Here is a 17,279-nt window from a genome sequence, read left to right as displayed (position 1 = left end):
TGGGAAATTGGCTGGAAAATCTCTGTGAATTCTTAAGTGAATTCTATACACCATTCTCTTACATTGTTACTTGGGAAGAAAATCATATTTTACTTCAGCCTGAGTTGAAGCATTACTCTGTGACCTGTTCATTGTACTTCTGACATCTTAAACACTGAAATCCTACTGACAAGGAGAATGAAAAAGTCTGTTCTTTTTAATTTTGTCTCAAGAGCCTCAGTGCCCTGACAGAAAAACAGACTGTTTTTAGGTCACATTAGGGAACCCACAATTCTGCAGCCCTTGAAACTAAGCTTTACTTGCACTACCATAGAATATTACCTCAGATGATGAAAGAGGCAGAAGGTCAAACAAAGGGGTCCCCCAATGTGGTGCCTGTGGGTGCAATAGCGCCCACCAACACCTTTTCTTGCCAGTGTTTTTAAGAAGTGGGTAAAGCCAGATAGGGCTTTTGCTCAGCAAGGCTTCTGATAGACTATTGGAGATTGGATTGGCTGCACAGATTTTTTTAAAACATTGTGATGCGGTGGCAGCTGCTGCCAAAACACTGTTACTGAAATTAAACTGTGGAAATCATTTTGTGGCCGGCTCCACCTCCTGCAGCAGCCATTTTGTGGCATTCATTTTGTTGATGTGCCCACCATGCCATGTCAAAATTCCAAATGTGCTCATAGGCTCAAAAAGTTGGGGACCCCTGGTCTAACAGTATTCACCTAAAATCCCCCGAAATTACAGGATGCTGTCACACCACGCACAATGGCTCAACTTACAAATCAAGTTTATTAACATCCACTAATCAACAACAGTAGACCAAAATTTTAAACGCTTGTCCCTTGCTAAAGTCCTGTTGATAAAGCTTCCCTGCTGTGACATGGTGACATGGAGTAACATGGTGGGTAATTAGATGGTGGTTCTGATTGCCCCGCCTCAGAGCCAAACTACACATATGGGTTTTTAAAGAGTTGGTCTGGATTACCCGCCTCAGGTTCCCTGCAGCCACACAGCAGATGCAGGGAATGTCTATTTAAAAAGAATCTATGGCTTCGGAACACTGCCCTGGGGGGAGGAAAGTTTCCTGCTGAAGTGCCCCTGACTCCCCACCCCCAGCTGTTTTCTGGCACTGAAACAGCACATCAGCAAAAATGGAGAAGTCACTCCACTCAGCACTAATTCAGAGTGGGATAACAGCTGGGTGGGGGAGGAAGGGACCCTTTCAACCCTTGCAGCAGTGCTCCAAGGCCAAATGGCCTCCTTGAACAACTATTCCCCTACAGCTCCTATATGGCTGCGAAGAACCCAAACCCAGCTTTTTAAAAACTTGCATGTCTAGTTTGGCCCTTAAAAGAAAAGAATCATGGACATATTTTGTTCCCCATGTAGATTCATTGATGTTCAAGCAGCTCAGTGACGTTCCTGATATTTCTGTTACATTGCAAACATTTCAACACCCCTGATCTAAATTCTATGTTGTAAAGTACGGTTTGAGATCCAGCTGAAGGTGTTCCCATGTTCGTAGTATGTTGGGTATCTCTCGTGTGTGGGTTCTCTGATGTTTAGTAAGATTGCCACTATCATTGAAGCCCTTTCCACACTGCAGGCATTTGTAAGGTTTCTCACCTGTGTGGATTCTTTGATGCTTTGAAAGGCTGCCGCTGTTACTGAAGGCTCTTCCACACTCCAAGCATTTATAAGGTTTCTCTCCTGTATGAATTTTTTGATGATTTGTAAGGTGGTCAATTCGAAAAAAGCTCTTTCCACACACCGAACAGTCATAAGGTCTCTCTTCTGTGTGAATTCTTAAATGCTTAGTAAGTTTCTCGGTATCATAAAACCCTTTTCCACACTCAAAGCATTTGTAAGGTTTCTCTCCTGTATGTATTTTCTGTTGTTGAATAAGGCCGTTGAAGCTCTTACCATCTTCCACACATTTATATGGTTTTGCTTCTGTGTGAACTTTTTGATGATTAGTAAGGTGTTCACTCCGGAAAAAGCTCTTTGTACACTCCAGGCATTTATATGGTTTCTCTCCTGTGTGGGTTCTTTGATGCCTAGCAAGTTTAGCACTATCACAGAAGCCCTTTCCACACTCCACGCATTTATGTGGTTTCTCTCCTGTGTGAATTCTCTGGTGTCTAATAAGTTTACCACTATCAGAGAAGCTTTTTCCACACTCCAAACATTTAAAAGGTTTTTCCCCAGTGTGAACTCTTTGATGCTTAACAAGGCTGCCACTATCATAGTAGCTCTTCCCACATTCTAAGCATTTATAAGATTTCTCACCTGTGTGAATTTTTTTATGCTTAGTAAGGCCACCACCATCACGGAATCCCTTTCCACATTCCGTGCATTTATAAGGTTTCTCTCCAGTGTGAATTCTTTGGTGCATAACAAGTTTGTCACCATCACGGAAACCTTTACCACACTGCATGCACTTATAAGGTTTCTCACCTGAGTGAATTCTTTGATGCTTACTAAGGCTGCTACCATCACGGAACCCCTTTCCACACTCCAAGCATTTATAAGGTTTCTCCCCTGTGTGGGTTCTTTGATGCTTACTAAGGCTGCCACCATCACGGAACCCCTTTCCACACTCCAAGCATTCATAAGGTTTCTCCCCTGTGTGGATTCTTTGATGTAAATTAAGCTGTTCATTCCTACTAAAGCTCTTTCCACAATCCAGGCATTTATAAGGTTTTTCTCCTGTGTGAATTCTTTGATGCCTATTAAGTTTGTCACTATCCTGGAAGCCCTTTCCACATCCCAAGCATTTATAAGGTTTCTCCCCTGTGTGGGTTCTTTGATGTAAATTAAGCTGATCACTCCTTCTAAAGCCTTTTCCACACTCAAGGCATTTATAAGGTTTCTCTCCTGTATGGATTCTTTGATGTATCTCAAATTTTGATTTAAAATTAAAACTCTTTTCACACAATGAGCACTTATATATTCTGTTTTTCATCTGTATTTGGGCAGAGATAGGCATTTCCTGAAGGTTTGTGCCGTGACTAGCAACTGATGAAGCCATCCACTTTTCTTTGTGTTCAGTTTCCTTCCTCTGCTCCTTCTTTAGTTCACATGGATTCCTAGAATTGTCTTCCACCACTAGGTACTTGAGTCTTTCCACAGACATCATGTTTGATTCCTCCTCCTCAGTCTTACACACACCTCCTGATGGAATAAAGAGAGATACCCAATTAGTAAGCAAGCAACTGAATTCCAGGCAGCTCACACAGACATTAATGAATGGAGCTTTCTCCAACAAAACCAGGGAATCCAGAAAAGCCACTGCAATCTATAGCAAGAACCAAGGCCTTCTAAAGAAGTAGAGGGAACAGCCCCAAAATGGGAGTCAAAAGACAAAGGCTGTAACAAATACATCCTCAGAGGAAGAGAGCCGGCCAGGGATGGGGGAAGGAGGGGGAGAGAGAGAGACAGAGACAACCTATCATTGCTTCTTGTACCACCGAGGTAATTTTCACTGTTCTGCCTGTCACACTTAGGGTTTCCCACTTTTTCCTGGGCAAACCATTTTATTATTGAACATATATTACTTAAAAAGTTCAAATGGAGCTTTTAAACGTAGAAGGATAACTATTTGAGAAAAGTATCACTAATAAATGCTTGAGACCCAAGAAACATGCATAGCGATTATTATCATACGATACAATGGAATCTATAGATGTAAACCAACTTGCAGTTATACTAAAAACAGTGACTTTGGAGAAAAAATATTGCCTATTGATTTATTTAGATAATTTATACACTACTTTCCCCAACAGGGATTCAAAGTGGCAACACTGTTATCTCCTCCTCCATTTTATCCTCATAACAACCACTCTGTGAGGTAGGTTAGACTGAGAAAGAGTGTATGGCCCAAGGCCACGCAGTGAGCTTCCACGTCAGAGCAGGGATTAGAATATGGATCTGTCAGCCACATCCTTTTCTGACACTCTAACCACTACATAATGCTGTACTACACCATGCTTTTGTATCTTGTCCATATTTCTCCCAATAACCAATAGATGGTGAGAACTAGGGGTTTGCATTCGGATATGCTGAACCCAAAAACTAACATGCTGAACCAACAAACTTGGGGGCTCTTGTAAGGAGAGGCACCCGCAGCTATGCTGAAAATCTGGTGCTTCTACATCAAAAACCAGCCTTCCAGAGCCCCACAAAGTCTCCCCAAATTAAAAATTTTCCTACTATTGCGAGAACGGTGGAAAATTTTGTCTCAGCTCGATTCTCTGGTGGGAAAATTTATCTCAGCTCAATTCTCCAGTCTAAAATTGCTTGATTGGAGTCTGAATTAAAAAAAAAAATTGGTGCACACACCTAGTGAGAACGTTTTGTATACATTGCCTCTTCAATATCTCTTGGATATCTGATTTTTCAGTCTATCTCAATTAATTATCCATGCTTTAACATTTGTAGAACAGTATCAAATCTCTGCAGTACTTGATTTAGCTGCTATCAAATCTGAAACGATTGAACTACAACAGACATCCTCTTTTACAAAACCAAATAGTACATACTCCCCTCAGATCAAGAGGTCCTTTACTACCTGAGATTGTGTTAATTCACATGCCATTAACTTGTGAAAAAAATCAGCTAATATGCAGATTTCCATCATTTGTGGTGGTCAATATGGTTCTGTTCATGGGGAGATTTGGAATAATTTTCTCTCATATTACTGAATAACTTGGGGTTCACTAAAAAATGACATGGCGTGATTTGTTAATACCCCCAACAACCAAATCTCCTCCTTCCATGTCTGTAAAAAATTGAGGGTATCAGAGAACAATTCCTGCCATTCTTTTAGCATTTGTATACGAATCTTCATGGGAACCTTTTTTAAAATTAAAAAAATTGGACTACGAAATTAATGACTACTGAGGAATTACACAATTTTAAAGTTGATGATGAAGAAACTGAACTTGTTAAAGCGTTTCTATTCCAGGGCTCAATCATCAACCAAAAGGGAGACTGTAACCAAGAAATCAGAACATTGAGTCTGGGAAGGGCATACATGAAGGAGTTAGAAAAGATCCTGAAGTATAAGAATGTGTCACTGGTGGCCAAGATCAAGGTAATTCCTACCACAGAATTCCCCATTACAATGTACGGGTGTGAAAGTTGGACAATGAAGAAAGATGTTCATGGATAGGGCTATTCATTGCTACTAGTAAAAATGGATACAAGTCATGATGCATACCTATTCTCTCCAGGATCAGAGGAGCATGCCTATTGTACTAGGTGTTGTGGAACACAGGGAGGATAATGCTGCTGCAGTCATCTTGTTTGTGGGCTTCCTAGAGGCACCTGGTTGGCCACTGAGTGAACAGACTGCTGGACTTAATGGACCTTGGTCTGATCCAGCATGGCTTTTTTATGTTCTTATGTTAGTTACTCTTTTCTGCACCTTCTCAAGCTCTGCAATATCCTTTTGTAGGTTTGGTGACCAGAACTGTACATAGGATTCCAAGTGTGGTCTCACCATAGATTTGTATAAGAGCAGAATGACAGCAGCAGTTTTATTCTCTATTCTTTGTCTAATTACGGCCAGTGTGGAATTTGCATTTTTCACAGCAGCCACAAACTGGGTTGACAGCTTCATTGAGCTATCCCCTACCACCCCAAGATCCCTTTCTTGGTCTGTCACTGCCAGCACAGTGTATATGTGAAGCTGGGATTTTTTGCCCCAATTTGCATCACTTTACAGTTGCTTACATTGAATCCCATTTGCCACTCTAAATAATTTGGTGTCATCTGCAAAATTGGCCACCTTGCTGTTCACCCCAACAGTCATTGATGAACAGGTTGAAAAGCAACAGTCTCAACACAGATCCCTGAGGGACCCCACTGTTCACATCCCTCCATTATGAGAAGTGACCATTGATTCCTACTCTCTCCATCCTATTTTTTAGTCAGCTCTCTGTCTATAAGAGGACATCCTCTTATCCCATGACTATGAAGTTTGCTTAGCAGTCTCTGGTGGGGGACTTTGTCAAAAGCCTTTTGGAAATCCAAATATACAATGTCCACAGGCTCATTCCTGTCTAGATGCTTACTGACATTTTCAAAAAACTCTACAAGGTTAGCGACCTACCTTTGCAGAAGCCATGCTGGTTTTTGCTCAGCAGGGCTTGCCCTTCTATATACTTAACAATTTTGTCTTTAATAACGCTTTCCAACAATTTACTTGGAACACACATTAAGCTAACTGGCCTGTAATTTCTTGGGTCCCCCCTGGAACCATTTTTATAAATGGGTGTTACATTGGCTATTCTCCAGTCCTCTGGGACAGAGGCTGATCTTCAGACACAAGACCTTTCTCTGTCTCCAGCAGTCTCTCTTCCATTCCTGGCTTCTTGGAGGGGGGGAGGGAGAGAACAGGGAGAATCTTTATATGTTGAAGAAATCCAAAGAAGAGGAAAAAATTCTTCTGGAAGGATGAAAATATGGTAAAGTTCAAGGCCCATAATCCTTATTGGAGGGGGGGGAGGAGAAGAGTTGGTTTTTATATCCCGATTTTCTCTACCTTAAGAAGTCTCAAATAGGTTTACAATCCCCTTCTCCTCCCCACAACAGACACCCTGTGAGGTAGGTGGGGCTGAGAGAGTTTGGAGAGAACTGTGACTAGCCCAAGGTCACCTAGCAGGTTTCGTGTGTAGGAGTGGAGAAACAAATTCAGTTCATGAGGAGGAGCAGGGAATCAAACCCAGTTCTCCAGATTAGAGTCCACCGCTTTTAACCACTACACCACACTGGGTCTCCGGAGGATGGATCCATCCCAGATCATATACAGAGTGGATGACTGTATTCCTACCCAGTGGGAAGGGCATGTTGTAAAGGTCAACAACTGAGGAATTGGGATGTGGCCCCTTTCAGAGTCTTTCTGAGGGCCTCTCAGCCCCTCCCTGCTTTGATGGTGGCCACAATACAGGCCTCAGTTGCCCCGGGCTTAGGTTGCTCCACTACAGCATTCCCTGCCACCCCCAACTCCTGCAGGTCCCCAGTGAGGTGGGCCTCACAATGACATATTGCTGCTCCATATTTTGATTCATGCATCATCCCATTGGCAACAATTCGTACCTTTGATAACTGTGAAAAGGAACCCCTTACCCAGAGAGGCCACGTTCCCACAGTTCTCTAGCATGACTTCCCTGTAGAGAGCTCTTTGGCCTGGATCCAGCAGGGCCCACTCCGCCTCAGTGAAATACACGGCCACCTCCTCAAAGGAAAAAGGACTCTGAAAGAAAAATCACCTTCCCTAGTCAGAGACCTTGCCAGGCAGAGACTGCACTCTGGAAGGGGGCATTCTGGGAGGGTGCAAAGATGTGTTTATTTATTCATTCACCAAATTTGGATCCCGCCTTTCTGCCCTTACAAAGGCCACCAAGGTGGCTAGCAATTTAAAATATACATGATTGTGAGCACTTGTCCCATGACAATCCCATAAACAACATCCGTAGACAAGTAGTCCAAAAGAGAGTTGATTTATTGGAAGATCCACAGGTTTACAGCAGCCAAGAATCAAGTTGGCACTAATGAGAACTATAAGCATGGCGCAGGGCTTATATGAAAGAGCATAGTACAAATCAGGATGCCATGGCAACCCCCCTCCCATTGAGGTAAGATTCCCACAGAGTCCAGAGTCAAAACACATAGTTGGCAGTTGTTAGAGCTGACCTTGGCCAGCACCTGGAGAAAGCACAACATCCTCTGTCAGACCATGCCTGGCATTCTCTGCACACTGCCCAGGCTAGGCATGACAATGATAAAATCACATTATAAAACAATTAAAATAAACTCCCCTCCCAAACACACGTTAAAACAATAAAAAACAGTTACAAAACCAAGTTATATTACATACAAAACAGAGTTGCAACACATAAAAAAGATTTAAATTTATACTAAACGTAAAAACGTAAGGAAGAAGGGATCATTGAGGACATGCCAAACAAAACAAAAGTCTTCACCCACTAGTGGAAGGCAGCAACAGAAGGGGACAGAAGACACATCTCGCTGGGGACAGTGTTCTAATGTTTTGGCGCCATGACTGAGAAGGTACTCTCCTGGGTTGCCACTTGCCTAATCTCTGAAAGCAGGGCATTCGAAGCAGGGTCTCCAAAGATGACCATAGTAGTTGGGCAGGTTGATAAGAGATTAGGCAGCCCTTCAGGTATGTTGGTCCCAAACCATATATGGCTTTAAAGGTCAAGACTAACACCTTGAATTGCACCCAGAAACAAAGTGGAAGCCAGTGTAGATGGACCAAGACTGACGTGATACGGTCCCTAGGACCCACTCGAGTCAACATACCGGTGACAGCATTCTGTACCAAGTGAAGATTCCAAACACTCTTCAAGGGCAACCCCATATTGAGTGCACTGCAGTAATCTAATCTAGATCACAGTAGCCAGATCTTTGCTGTCCAGGAAAAACCGAAGCCGGCTAACCAGTCAATGCTTATCCAGCAGTAGTCCTTGGTCCAAGAGCACCGCAGACTATGGAGTTGTTCCTTCAAGGGGAGTGTAACCCCTTCGACAATGGGCAACACCTTAAATCCCGGGTCAAACCTTCCACCCACCAGTAGCACTTCTGGCTTGCTGGGATTAAGCTTCGGTTTATTACCCTGCATCCATACCAAAACTGCCTCAAGGCACCGGTTTTCTACAGCCTCCTTAGGATCAGCTAGAAGTGTGAGATGGAGCTGCATGTTATCCGCATATTGGATGACTTCACCCAGCAATTTAATAAAGATGGAACCTTGCGGGACCCCACAAGCCAAGGGCTGAGAAGCAGCACCCTCCCCCCCACCCCGGCACTCCCTTCTGAGACCTACCCTCCAGTTAGGACCGAAACCCCCACAGAATGGCGCCTCCCAATCCTAGTCCAGACAGGCAGCCCAGGAGGATACCCTGATCAGTGATATCAAAAGGTGCTGAAAAGTCCAGGAGAATCAACAGAGTCACATTCCCTCTGTCATCCACCAGGGCAACCAACACTGTTTTGGTCTCATAACCAGGCCTGAACTCAGACTGGAAATGGTCTAAACCAGGGGTGTCGAACTCATTTGTTACGAGGGCCAGATATCACATAAATGTCACTTGGTTGGGCCAGGCCATGCCTCGTCATCCCAGATCAGGACTGAAGGGGCTGGCTGCCTTGGCTAGTTCCTGGGCCGGATAAGTACTTTCAAGGGGCCGAATCCGGCCCATGGGCCTTACGCTTTACACCCCTGGTCTAAACAATGTAGTGCTTTACATGTATAAAAGGAGTGGCACGCAGAGCCTCTTGTGTGGCCATCTTAGCAGCAACTGCAGGAGCAAAAGCCGCCCTGAGAAAGAAGGGGGGACCCAGGCTCTCCCACACTCATCCTCCCCATACCTGGACTGGAGGTGCAGCAGCCATTTCCACTTCTTTGCAAAGACGATGGATCAACACCATCTCTTCATCGACTGTGAGGGAAATTGGAAGGAAGGGTGTTAGCCTAGACATCCTATTTCATTTGCTTGTTTGAATCCTGCTTCACAACTCCTGTTCCCAGGGTTGTGAAACCTTGCTCTATGTACACTCAACAAAATTTGTAACGATTGTTAATGAACTGTGGAAGAGGCGGAAGAGGAGCACCAGGTACCCATGACCCTCAGGGGATTACAAATGCTGCCAGCACGCTTCAGACTTCTGTGAGACTTGAAATGTGCCCTGGGGAGCTCAGAAATGTAACAGCATCTCTGGACCACACCAAAGGACCACTTAGCCCCAGGCATATCATTCCCTTGAAGGCTGGGCCCTCCCACATGCCCTTGTGTCCGGAATGGCAGGAGAAATAGAAGGGGGCAGAAATGACATCATACGACATCCAGCCAACAACTTGGATGAGATGGCAGCGCATCAGCTGATGTCCTGGAAACGCTATAATACCTAAAAAATTCCAGAGTGTCTGCTGACGTGCTGATATCATGTCCAGATTTTCACTCAGATGCAGCATCAACGTGACATCACATTTACCCCATGCCCGATCCTCAAAGTTCCCGGGTTTGCTGGGCCACAATCTTTACGCCTTTACGCAGGGTCACAGAACCCAAATTCCTCCACTATTATTGGCTCCAGCCACTGGTTTTCAGAGGTATGCTGCCCCAGCACATGGAGGTTCAGTTTGTTCAGTATGTTGAATAGCTGGGCCCAGATTTGTCTACCTTTCCTTTTCAGAGCCACCTGGAGTCCCCTCTAATGGAAGGAAGGTGAGGTAGGAATATTTTAATTAATGTGAACAAAAAGACACCTGTCCTCCAAAAATTTGCTAGTTCCCCTCTAAAATCGTCTTAGTCGCCATCAAAGCAAGTGCCACAAGTTAACTCTGTGTTGTATTTCCTTTTTCTCCTATCCTAAACATTCTATCCAACAACTTCATTGTGTGCCCCAATCCCATCTGGGCACGAGACGGTCCTTACCACCAGAGAGGGCATCTTGGGCATGCTCCTGAGCCTGCGCCCTCTGCCACTCCTCCGACAGAGCTATTTCTGACTCACAGAAGTTTGCTTCTATCTTCACGGATGGTCCCCAAATCTGAAACAGCAGGGAAGAGAGACAGGTAAGAGAAGGAATGGGACAGGCTGAAGAGATGTATCCTGCCCCTCTCCCAGATTCCTCAACCCTGCATCAACCAGCAGAGCAGCTTCAGGGTTAGGTTTTCTTCCCAGCCTAGTGAATTTTCTAGATGCAGAAATATCTGGCAGGGAAGCCTTAGGATAAGGTCATTGCTTGAACAGAGTGAATGAAACCCCCTCACCTGCTCTGCCTGCCTCTTCTCCTCTGCCTGAGTCAGGAGGAAACCTTCGGCCAGGGCCACCGCCTGGGAGCTGGTCTCCGGCCCGCATCCTCTGACCCAGTGCTGCATTTCTTGGGGCAGGATGGCTAGGAATTGCTCCAGGATCACCAGGTCCAGGATCTGCTTCTTGGTGTGCCTCTCTGGCTTCAACCAGTGATTGCAAAGTCCGTGGAGCTGGCTGCAAACTTCTCGGGGCCCATCGGCCTCATGGTAGCGGAACTGCCAGAAGCATCGCTTATGTACATCTGTGTTCACAATGTCCTGAGGTAGGATCTCTGCCACAGCATTTTCCCAAAATTCAACAACACTCCCTGCTTGGAGGAGATTGAGACTGTTCCTTGATCTCTTGCCAATTCCAGGTCCTTCTGGGTCCTCCTCTTCCATCTCCTTCCCCTTCTCTTGGGTAGCCTCCGACTGTGGAAAGATACCCTTACTCACGTGGCTGTGAAGAGGGAGAGGGAGAGATATCTAAAAGGGAGAAAGAAACCAAAAGTGAAGGGGGCTACATCACTGACCCTGGTCAAGAGACACCTAAGGGTTGCCCCGGTGGATCAGAAAGGGTGTCCTTGTTGTTGTTTGTGGGTCGGGATTCATATCATTGTAGTATATAACGCCTAAACTACTGTGTATAGTTTCCTCTGGGTTGGCTCCCATAATGTAATTTTGCACCATTTAATGTGTCATGTAACACTTATGCTTTGTTTCAGTTCTTTTTTTTAGATTCCTGTTTGGTTCTACAACCCACAGAATCATAGAGTTGGAAGGGGCCATACAGGCCATTTAGTCCAACCTCCTGCTCAATGCAGAATCAGCCTAGAGCATCTCTGACAAGTGTTTGTTCAGCCTCTGCTTAAAGACTGCCAATGAGGGGGAACTGACCACCTCCCTAGGTAGCTGATTCCACTGTTGAACAACTCTTACTGTACATTTTTCCCCTAATATCCAGCCAGTACCTTTCCCCCTGCAATTTAAACCCATTATTGTGAGTCCTATCCTCTGCTGCCAACAGGAACAGCTCCCTGCCCTCCTCTAATTGACAGCCCTTCAAATACTTTAAGAGAGCAATCATGTCTCCCCTCAACCTCCTCTTCTCCAGACTAAACGTTCCCAGCTCTCTTAGCCTTTCCTCATAGGGCTTGGTCTCCAGGCCCTGATCATCCTCATCGCTCTCCTCTGCACCCACTCCATTCTGTCCACATCCTTTTTGAAGTGGGGCCTCCAGAACTGCACACAATACTCCAGATGCGGCCTGACCGATGCTGTGTACAGCGGAACTATGACTTCTTGCGATTTGGAAGTTATGCCTCTGTTGATGCACCCCAAGATCACATTAGCTTTTTTGGTCGCTGCATCACACTGGCTGCTCATATTTAATTTACGGTCCACTCGTACCCCAAGATCTTGCTCACACACACCGCTACCCAGAAGTGTATCCCCCATCCAGTATGCATGTCCCTCAGTTTTTTTATCCAGATATAGAACTCAGCACTTATCCTTGTTGAACTGCATCCAAACCCTATTTCATTGTTTGTTTATTTTTTCATATTTGCAGTCCGCCCTCCCCAGCAAGCCGGCATTTACTGAGCGTTGCATCCTGTTGATTGTAATGACTCTGTGAAGTCTGCCTTGAGTCCCAAGGAGAAAGGCAGGCTATAAATAAATAGATAAGCGTCAATACCCCCCCCCAAAAAAAAAAACTTCAGTTGTGGGGAGCTCTGGCCAAAACGCCCAAGATCGCATTTGCCTTTTTAGCTGCTGCATCACACTGCTGACTCAGGTTCAGCGTTTGGTCTACTAAGACCCCAAGATCCTTTTCACACACTACTGCTAAGAAAAGTCTCCCCCATCCTATAATTATGCATTTGATTTTTTTAACCTAAATGTAGAACTTTACATTTATCTTTGTTGAAGTGCATTTTATTAGTTTTAGCCCAGTCCTCCAGTCTGACAAGATCATCTTGTATCCTGGCTCTGTCTTCGACTGTATTTGCTACCCCTCCAATTTAGTATTATCTACAAATGTAATAAGCATCCCCTCTGTTCCTTCATCCAAATCATTTATAAAGATGTTGAACAACACGGGGCCCAGGACAGATCCCTGAGGCACTCCGCTAGTCACTTCTCTCCAAGTGGATGAGAAACCATTAACAAGCACTCTTTGGGTGCAATCTGTCAACCAGTTGCAGATCCACCTAACAGTAATAGGATCTAAACCACATTTTCCCAATTTGTCAACTAGAATGATACGTGGGAACCTTATCAAAAGCCTTACTGATTTGCATGTCATGCCTGTTGATTGCACGGACTCTGTGAAGTCTGCCTTGAGTCCCAAGGAGAAAGGCAGGCAATCAATCAATCAATCAATCAATCAGCGTCAATTAAAACATACATAAGCAAATCACATTGCAAAATAATGTGAAACCCCAACACTAAAAAATGTACACGGTAGCATTATTTCTCTCTTCCAAGTCTTACTTGTGAGCAAACCTTCCTAGGATCCGGCTGCAAGGCTTTTCCCTGCTGTTGCCTATTGGAAGCCCTTCCTGGTCTCTTTCCCCCCATTCAGCAGCAAAGCCTCCCCCACCCCCCAGCACCGGAAGAGAGCCTTTCTCTCCCCCCCCCCCAATGCTCGGCCTCTCCAGCAAACAGCTCCGTCGGTTTAACCCTTTCTGTGCTGCAGATGCATGGAAAAAAACGCTCCCTGCTCTTTCCACGAGGAGCAGCGCCCAGACCCGGGCTTTCCGAGACGCCCCGTGCAGCTCAATAGGGCTGCTCTGGAGCAGTGCCGGATTTAGGTATAAACTAAACAAGCTAAGGGCCCCACTCTCTTGGGGGCCCCCAAAAAATTTAAAGGAAAAAAAAACACTGGATGTACCATCTTTTACACTCGCTAAGTGTAACAGGGTACAAAGGTCTGCTGTCCCAATGAACAGTGTGGACTACTTAATTTCACATTAACAAAGCTGTTTGTAATAATTAGTAGTTTGCATCATATAGTTACACCTATTGTTATTTCACGTTATAGCAAGTTTCTAGAGACTAGATTATGAGTCTTTGTAATTTGTTTCTAAAGGAACTTTTGTTTTCGCCAAATGCCAATGTGTTTGCATTATTAAGTTTGTTATGAATAAAAAAATCATTTTAAGTTAGAGCTTCGTAATTATTTCTCTATTAATAAACTTCTTCTTAATTGTATTTCAGTTCAACAATTACTTTGATAAAATACATATTTTGTTATGTGCAAATGGCTTTAGATACCTATTAGGTCCATACATTACCATATAGCAGATATTCAACACAAAAAAACAGTGACAATTTGTTGTTGACAAAGGACAGCTGGACATATAAAGGGCCCCATTACCTTCAATAGGTTAGGGCCTCATCAAACCTAAATATGGCCCTGCTCTGGAGTAACTCAGCACAGGGTTGCGTTACAGGGGTATCCCACGCTGATCATAGAATCATAGGTCATTTATGCATGGGAGATTTTGCCCCGGTGTTTCTGCTTTCTAGATGCACATTTCCCCCCATCCGAATTCTCAGAATTCTGCACAGGGGCTTATTGTTGAGTTTTGAGAATTCAGATGGGGGGAGATGTGCATCTAGAGAGTGGCAAGTCCAAGGCAAAACCTTCCATGCATAAATGGCCACAGAGTTGGAAGGGACCACCAGGTCATCTAGTCCAACCCCCTGCACAATGCAGGAAATTCCAAACTACTGCTGAAAGTTAAAAGAGAAAGTGCCAAGGCAGGACTGCAGCTGAACATCAAGAAGACAAAAGTAACGACTACAGGAGAATTACACAACTTTAAGGTTGACGATGAGGAAATTGAAATTGTTCAAGACTTTCTATTCCTTGGCTGCATCATCAACCAAAAGGGAGACTGCAGCCAAGAAATCAGAAGGCGATTGAGACTGGGAAGGGCAGCCATGAAGGAGCTAGAAAAGATTTTGAAGTGTAAGGATGTGTCACTGGCCACCAAGACTAGATTAATTCATGCCATCGTATTCCCTACTACTATGTATGGGTGCGAGAGCTGGACAATGAAGAAAGCTGTTAGGAAGAAAGCAGATTCCTTTGAAATGTGGCATTGGAGGAGAGTGTTACAGATACCCTGGACCGCCCAAAAAACAAATCAGTGGGTTTTAGATCAAATCAAGCCTGAACTGATCCTAGAAGCTAAAATGACTAAACTGAGGCTGTCGTACTTTGAACATATTATGAGAAGACAAGAGTCACTGGAAAAGACAATCATGCTAGGAAAAGTTGAAGGCAGCAGGAAAAGAGGAAGACCCGCCAAGAGATGGATTGACTCTATAAAGGAAGCCACAGCCTTCAATTTGCAAGATCTGAGCAAGGCTGTTCAGGACAGGGCACTTTGGAGGACATTGATTCATAGGGTCGCCATGAGTCGGAAGCGACTTGACGGCACTTAACACACACATACACACACAAACAGACCAAGAGTCCTCATCGATCTTTCTAGTGTCTCAGCTCTATTTCCACCAGCCTCCCAATCAGACCATCTCTGGCTGGGTCTAATGTGTGGGGAGGAGGCTTCCCATCTGGAGTCCCGAAGCAGAAAGGGGCCTCTGCTGCCAGCCCCCCCCTCCTCTGGGGCTCCAAGAAGCCTGGTGAATCTGTGCGGGGGGAGGGGGAACGGGGGGGCTGGATCCTGCTTGGGGAGGGGGCTTCCAGGGGGAGGGGAAGAAAGAAGGGGCAACATCTCACTAGAGATGTTTGATATTCAAACTAAAGACAATGCTTCTGCTCAAAACCAACCCCTTTCTGACTATATATTACTCTTCCTACACACTTGACACTGAGAGACACTGTCCTTCAGTGTGACTCCTCTGAAGATGCCGGCCACAGCTGCGGGCGAAACGTCAGGAAAGAAAATACCAAGACCACGGTCACACAGCCCAGATAACCTACAAGAACCAATAAAGACAATGCATTGACCTGGGCTGAATAAAGACCGTGCATTCATGGCTCATTACCAATGCTGATTTCTCCACACCCATCTCTCCCCTGGACATCACAGACTCTTCTGCAGACCACACCTCATCCCATCACGCCTGCTATTCACATTGACATACTGCTAACATTGACATACTAATGCTTGTCTGAATTCACTCTCCTTTACTTAAAGACAGATGGATTCACTTTCTAGCTGTATCCGAAGAAGTGAGCTGTGGCTCACCAAAGCTCCTACCCTGCCAGAAAATTTTGTTGTTAGTCTTTAAGGTGCTACTGGACCCTTGCCCTTTTCTACATCTCCCCAGAGGTAATTCAAGGCTGGCAGGGGGGTGGAATCTGCCCCTTCCCCAAATGCCTCTGGCCTCCCAGCACCTCCTTATCTTTCTCCCCCCCACTCCCCAAGCAAATGCAAAACCGTCTTGCAGAGAGAAAGGCGAGGGAGACAAGCCTGTGCTTTGCACGCACCCCTCCACCCCCACAGAGGGGCAAAGCTTGGTTGGAGGGTGGCCTCTGCTGGCTGTCTCCGCCCCACAGAAACTAAGGCCGCCGAGTCTAAAGCCCTGGAGGAGCAGCTTCCTCCTTCCCCCGGAGTCCGCACGTGGGAACGCGGCGTCCTTTGTCCTGCGGATGCAGCAGCTCCTCCTTCCCAGTGAGTCCAGGGGAATCCCGGGTCAGGGTTGGGGGGAACCCTTTTTTTTTTAATTATTTTTTTAAATTATTATTATTTTTCAAAGTAGTCCCATTCTATTATATCATTCAATCCATATAGTCTATGATTGAAACATTTTCTATCTGATCTCTAAACAAATGCATATCGTTGACTTCCCCTCTCCCCCCCTCTGCCCATTTAATATCCTTGTTTCTCTCTTTGTATTCAAAGTCTGATTCATTATAACAAGCCATAGTTATCGTTCTCTTAAAATCTAAACTTTAACTTTGGTAACTTAATTACTACATTTTGAATTAGATCAACCCATATCCCTTAATGTTTCCCAATTTAAATACAGTGACACAGTATGTTACCCATGCCTCCCATTCTCCCATAAATTCAGTGTTTTCTTTTATTAATGCAGTTAGTTTTGCCATTTCAGCCAGTTCCATCAAGGGTTGGGGGGAACTCAAGGGTGGGGGAGAGGGAGCGAGGTCAGAGGTAGGTGGGCCCCGATCCAGAAGAGGGAGGGAGACCCCCCCCAAAAAAAGCCTGGGTAGGTGGGTGGGTGGGCTGCACCGTCTGGTTCTCCTCTTTCCTCCCTCCTCTCTGCATAAGGAATTGGGGGGGGGAGATGCAGCCCCTTCCCCGCATTGCAAAGAGCTGGCGAGTGATCCAGATTCTAGTAAATGTGGAGAGGATTTATAGTAGTCTCATAGTAGGAGGATAAGTAGAAAAGGGTCCAGTAGCACCTTAAAGACTTAACAAGAATATTTCCTGGCAGGGTATGAGCTTTCGTGAGCCACCGCTCACTT

At 45.1% G+C, this 17,279-nt stretch overlaps 1 protein-coding gene across 1 annotated transcript; it reads right to left on the bottom strand.

The window, feature by feature from the left end:
- Positions 1 to 1,462: 1,462 nt before the first annotated feature.
- Positions 1,463 to 13,121, bottom strand: LOC130486978 (zinc finger and SCAN domain-containing protein 2-like). The gene is made up of 7 exons (XM_056860343.1): positions 13,107 to 13,121; positions 11,273 to 11,302; positions 10,892 to 11,053; positions 10,458 to 10,572; positions 9,391 to 9,461; positions 2,281 to 2,890; positions 1,463 to 1,869 (listed from the first exon to the last, which is right to left on the bottom strand). Exons 1-7 carry the CDS (start codon positions 13,119 to 13,121, stop codon positions 1,463 to 1,465), a joined length of 1,410 nt encoding a protein of 469 aa, XP_056716321.1.
- Positions 13,122 to 17,279: the final 4,158 nt, after the last annotated feature.

This window comes from Euleptes europaea, chromosome 1 (assembly GCF_029931775.1).
Source record: "Euleptes europaea isolate rEulEur1 chromosome 1, rEulEur1.hap1, whole genome shotgun sequence".
Lineage (NCBI taxonomy): Eukaryota > Metazoa > Chordata > Lepidosauria > Squamata > Sphaerodactylidae > Euleptes > Euleptes europaea.
The sequence above is the reverse complement of the archived record's forward strand: the minus strand, read 5'-3'. Positions and strand labels throughout refer to the sequence as shown.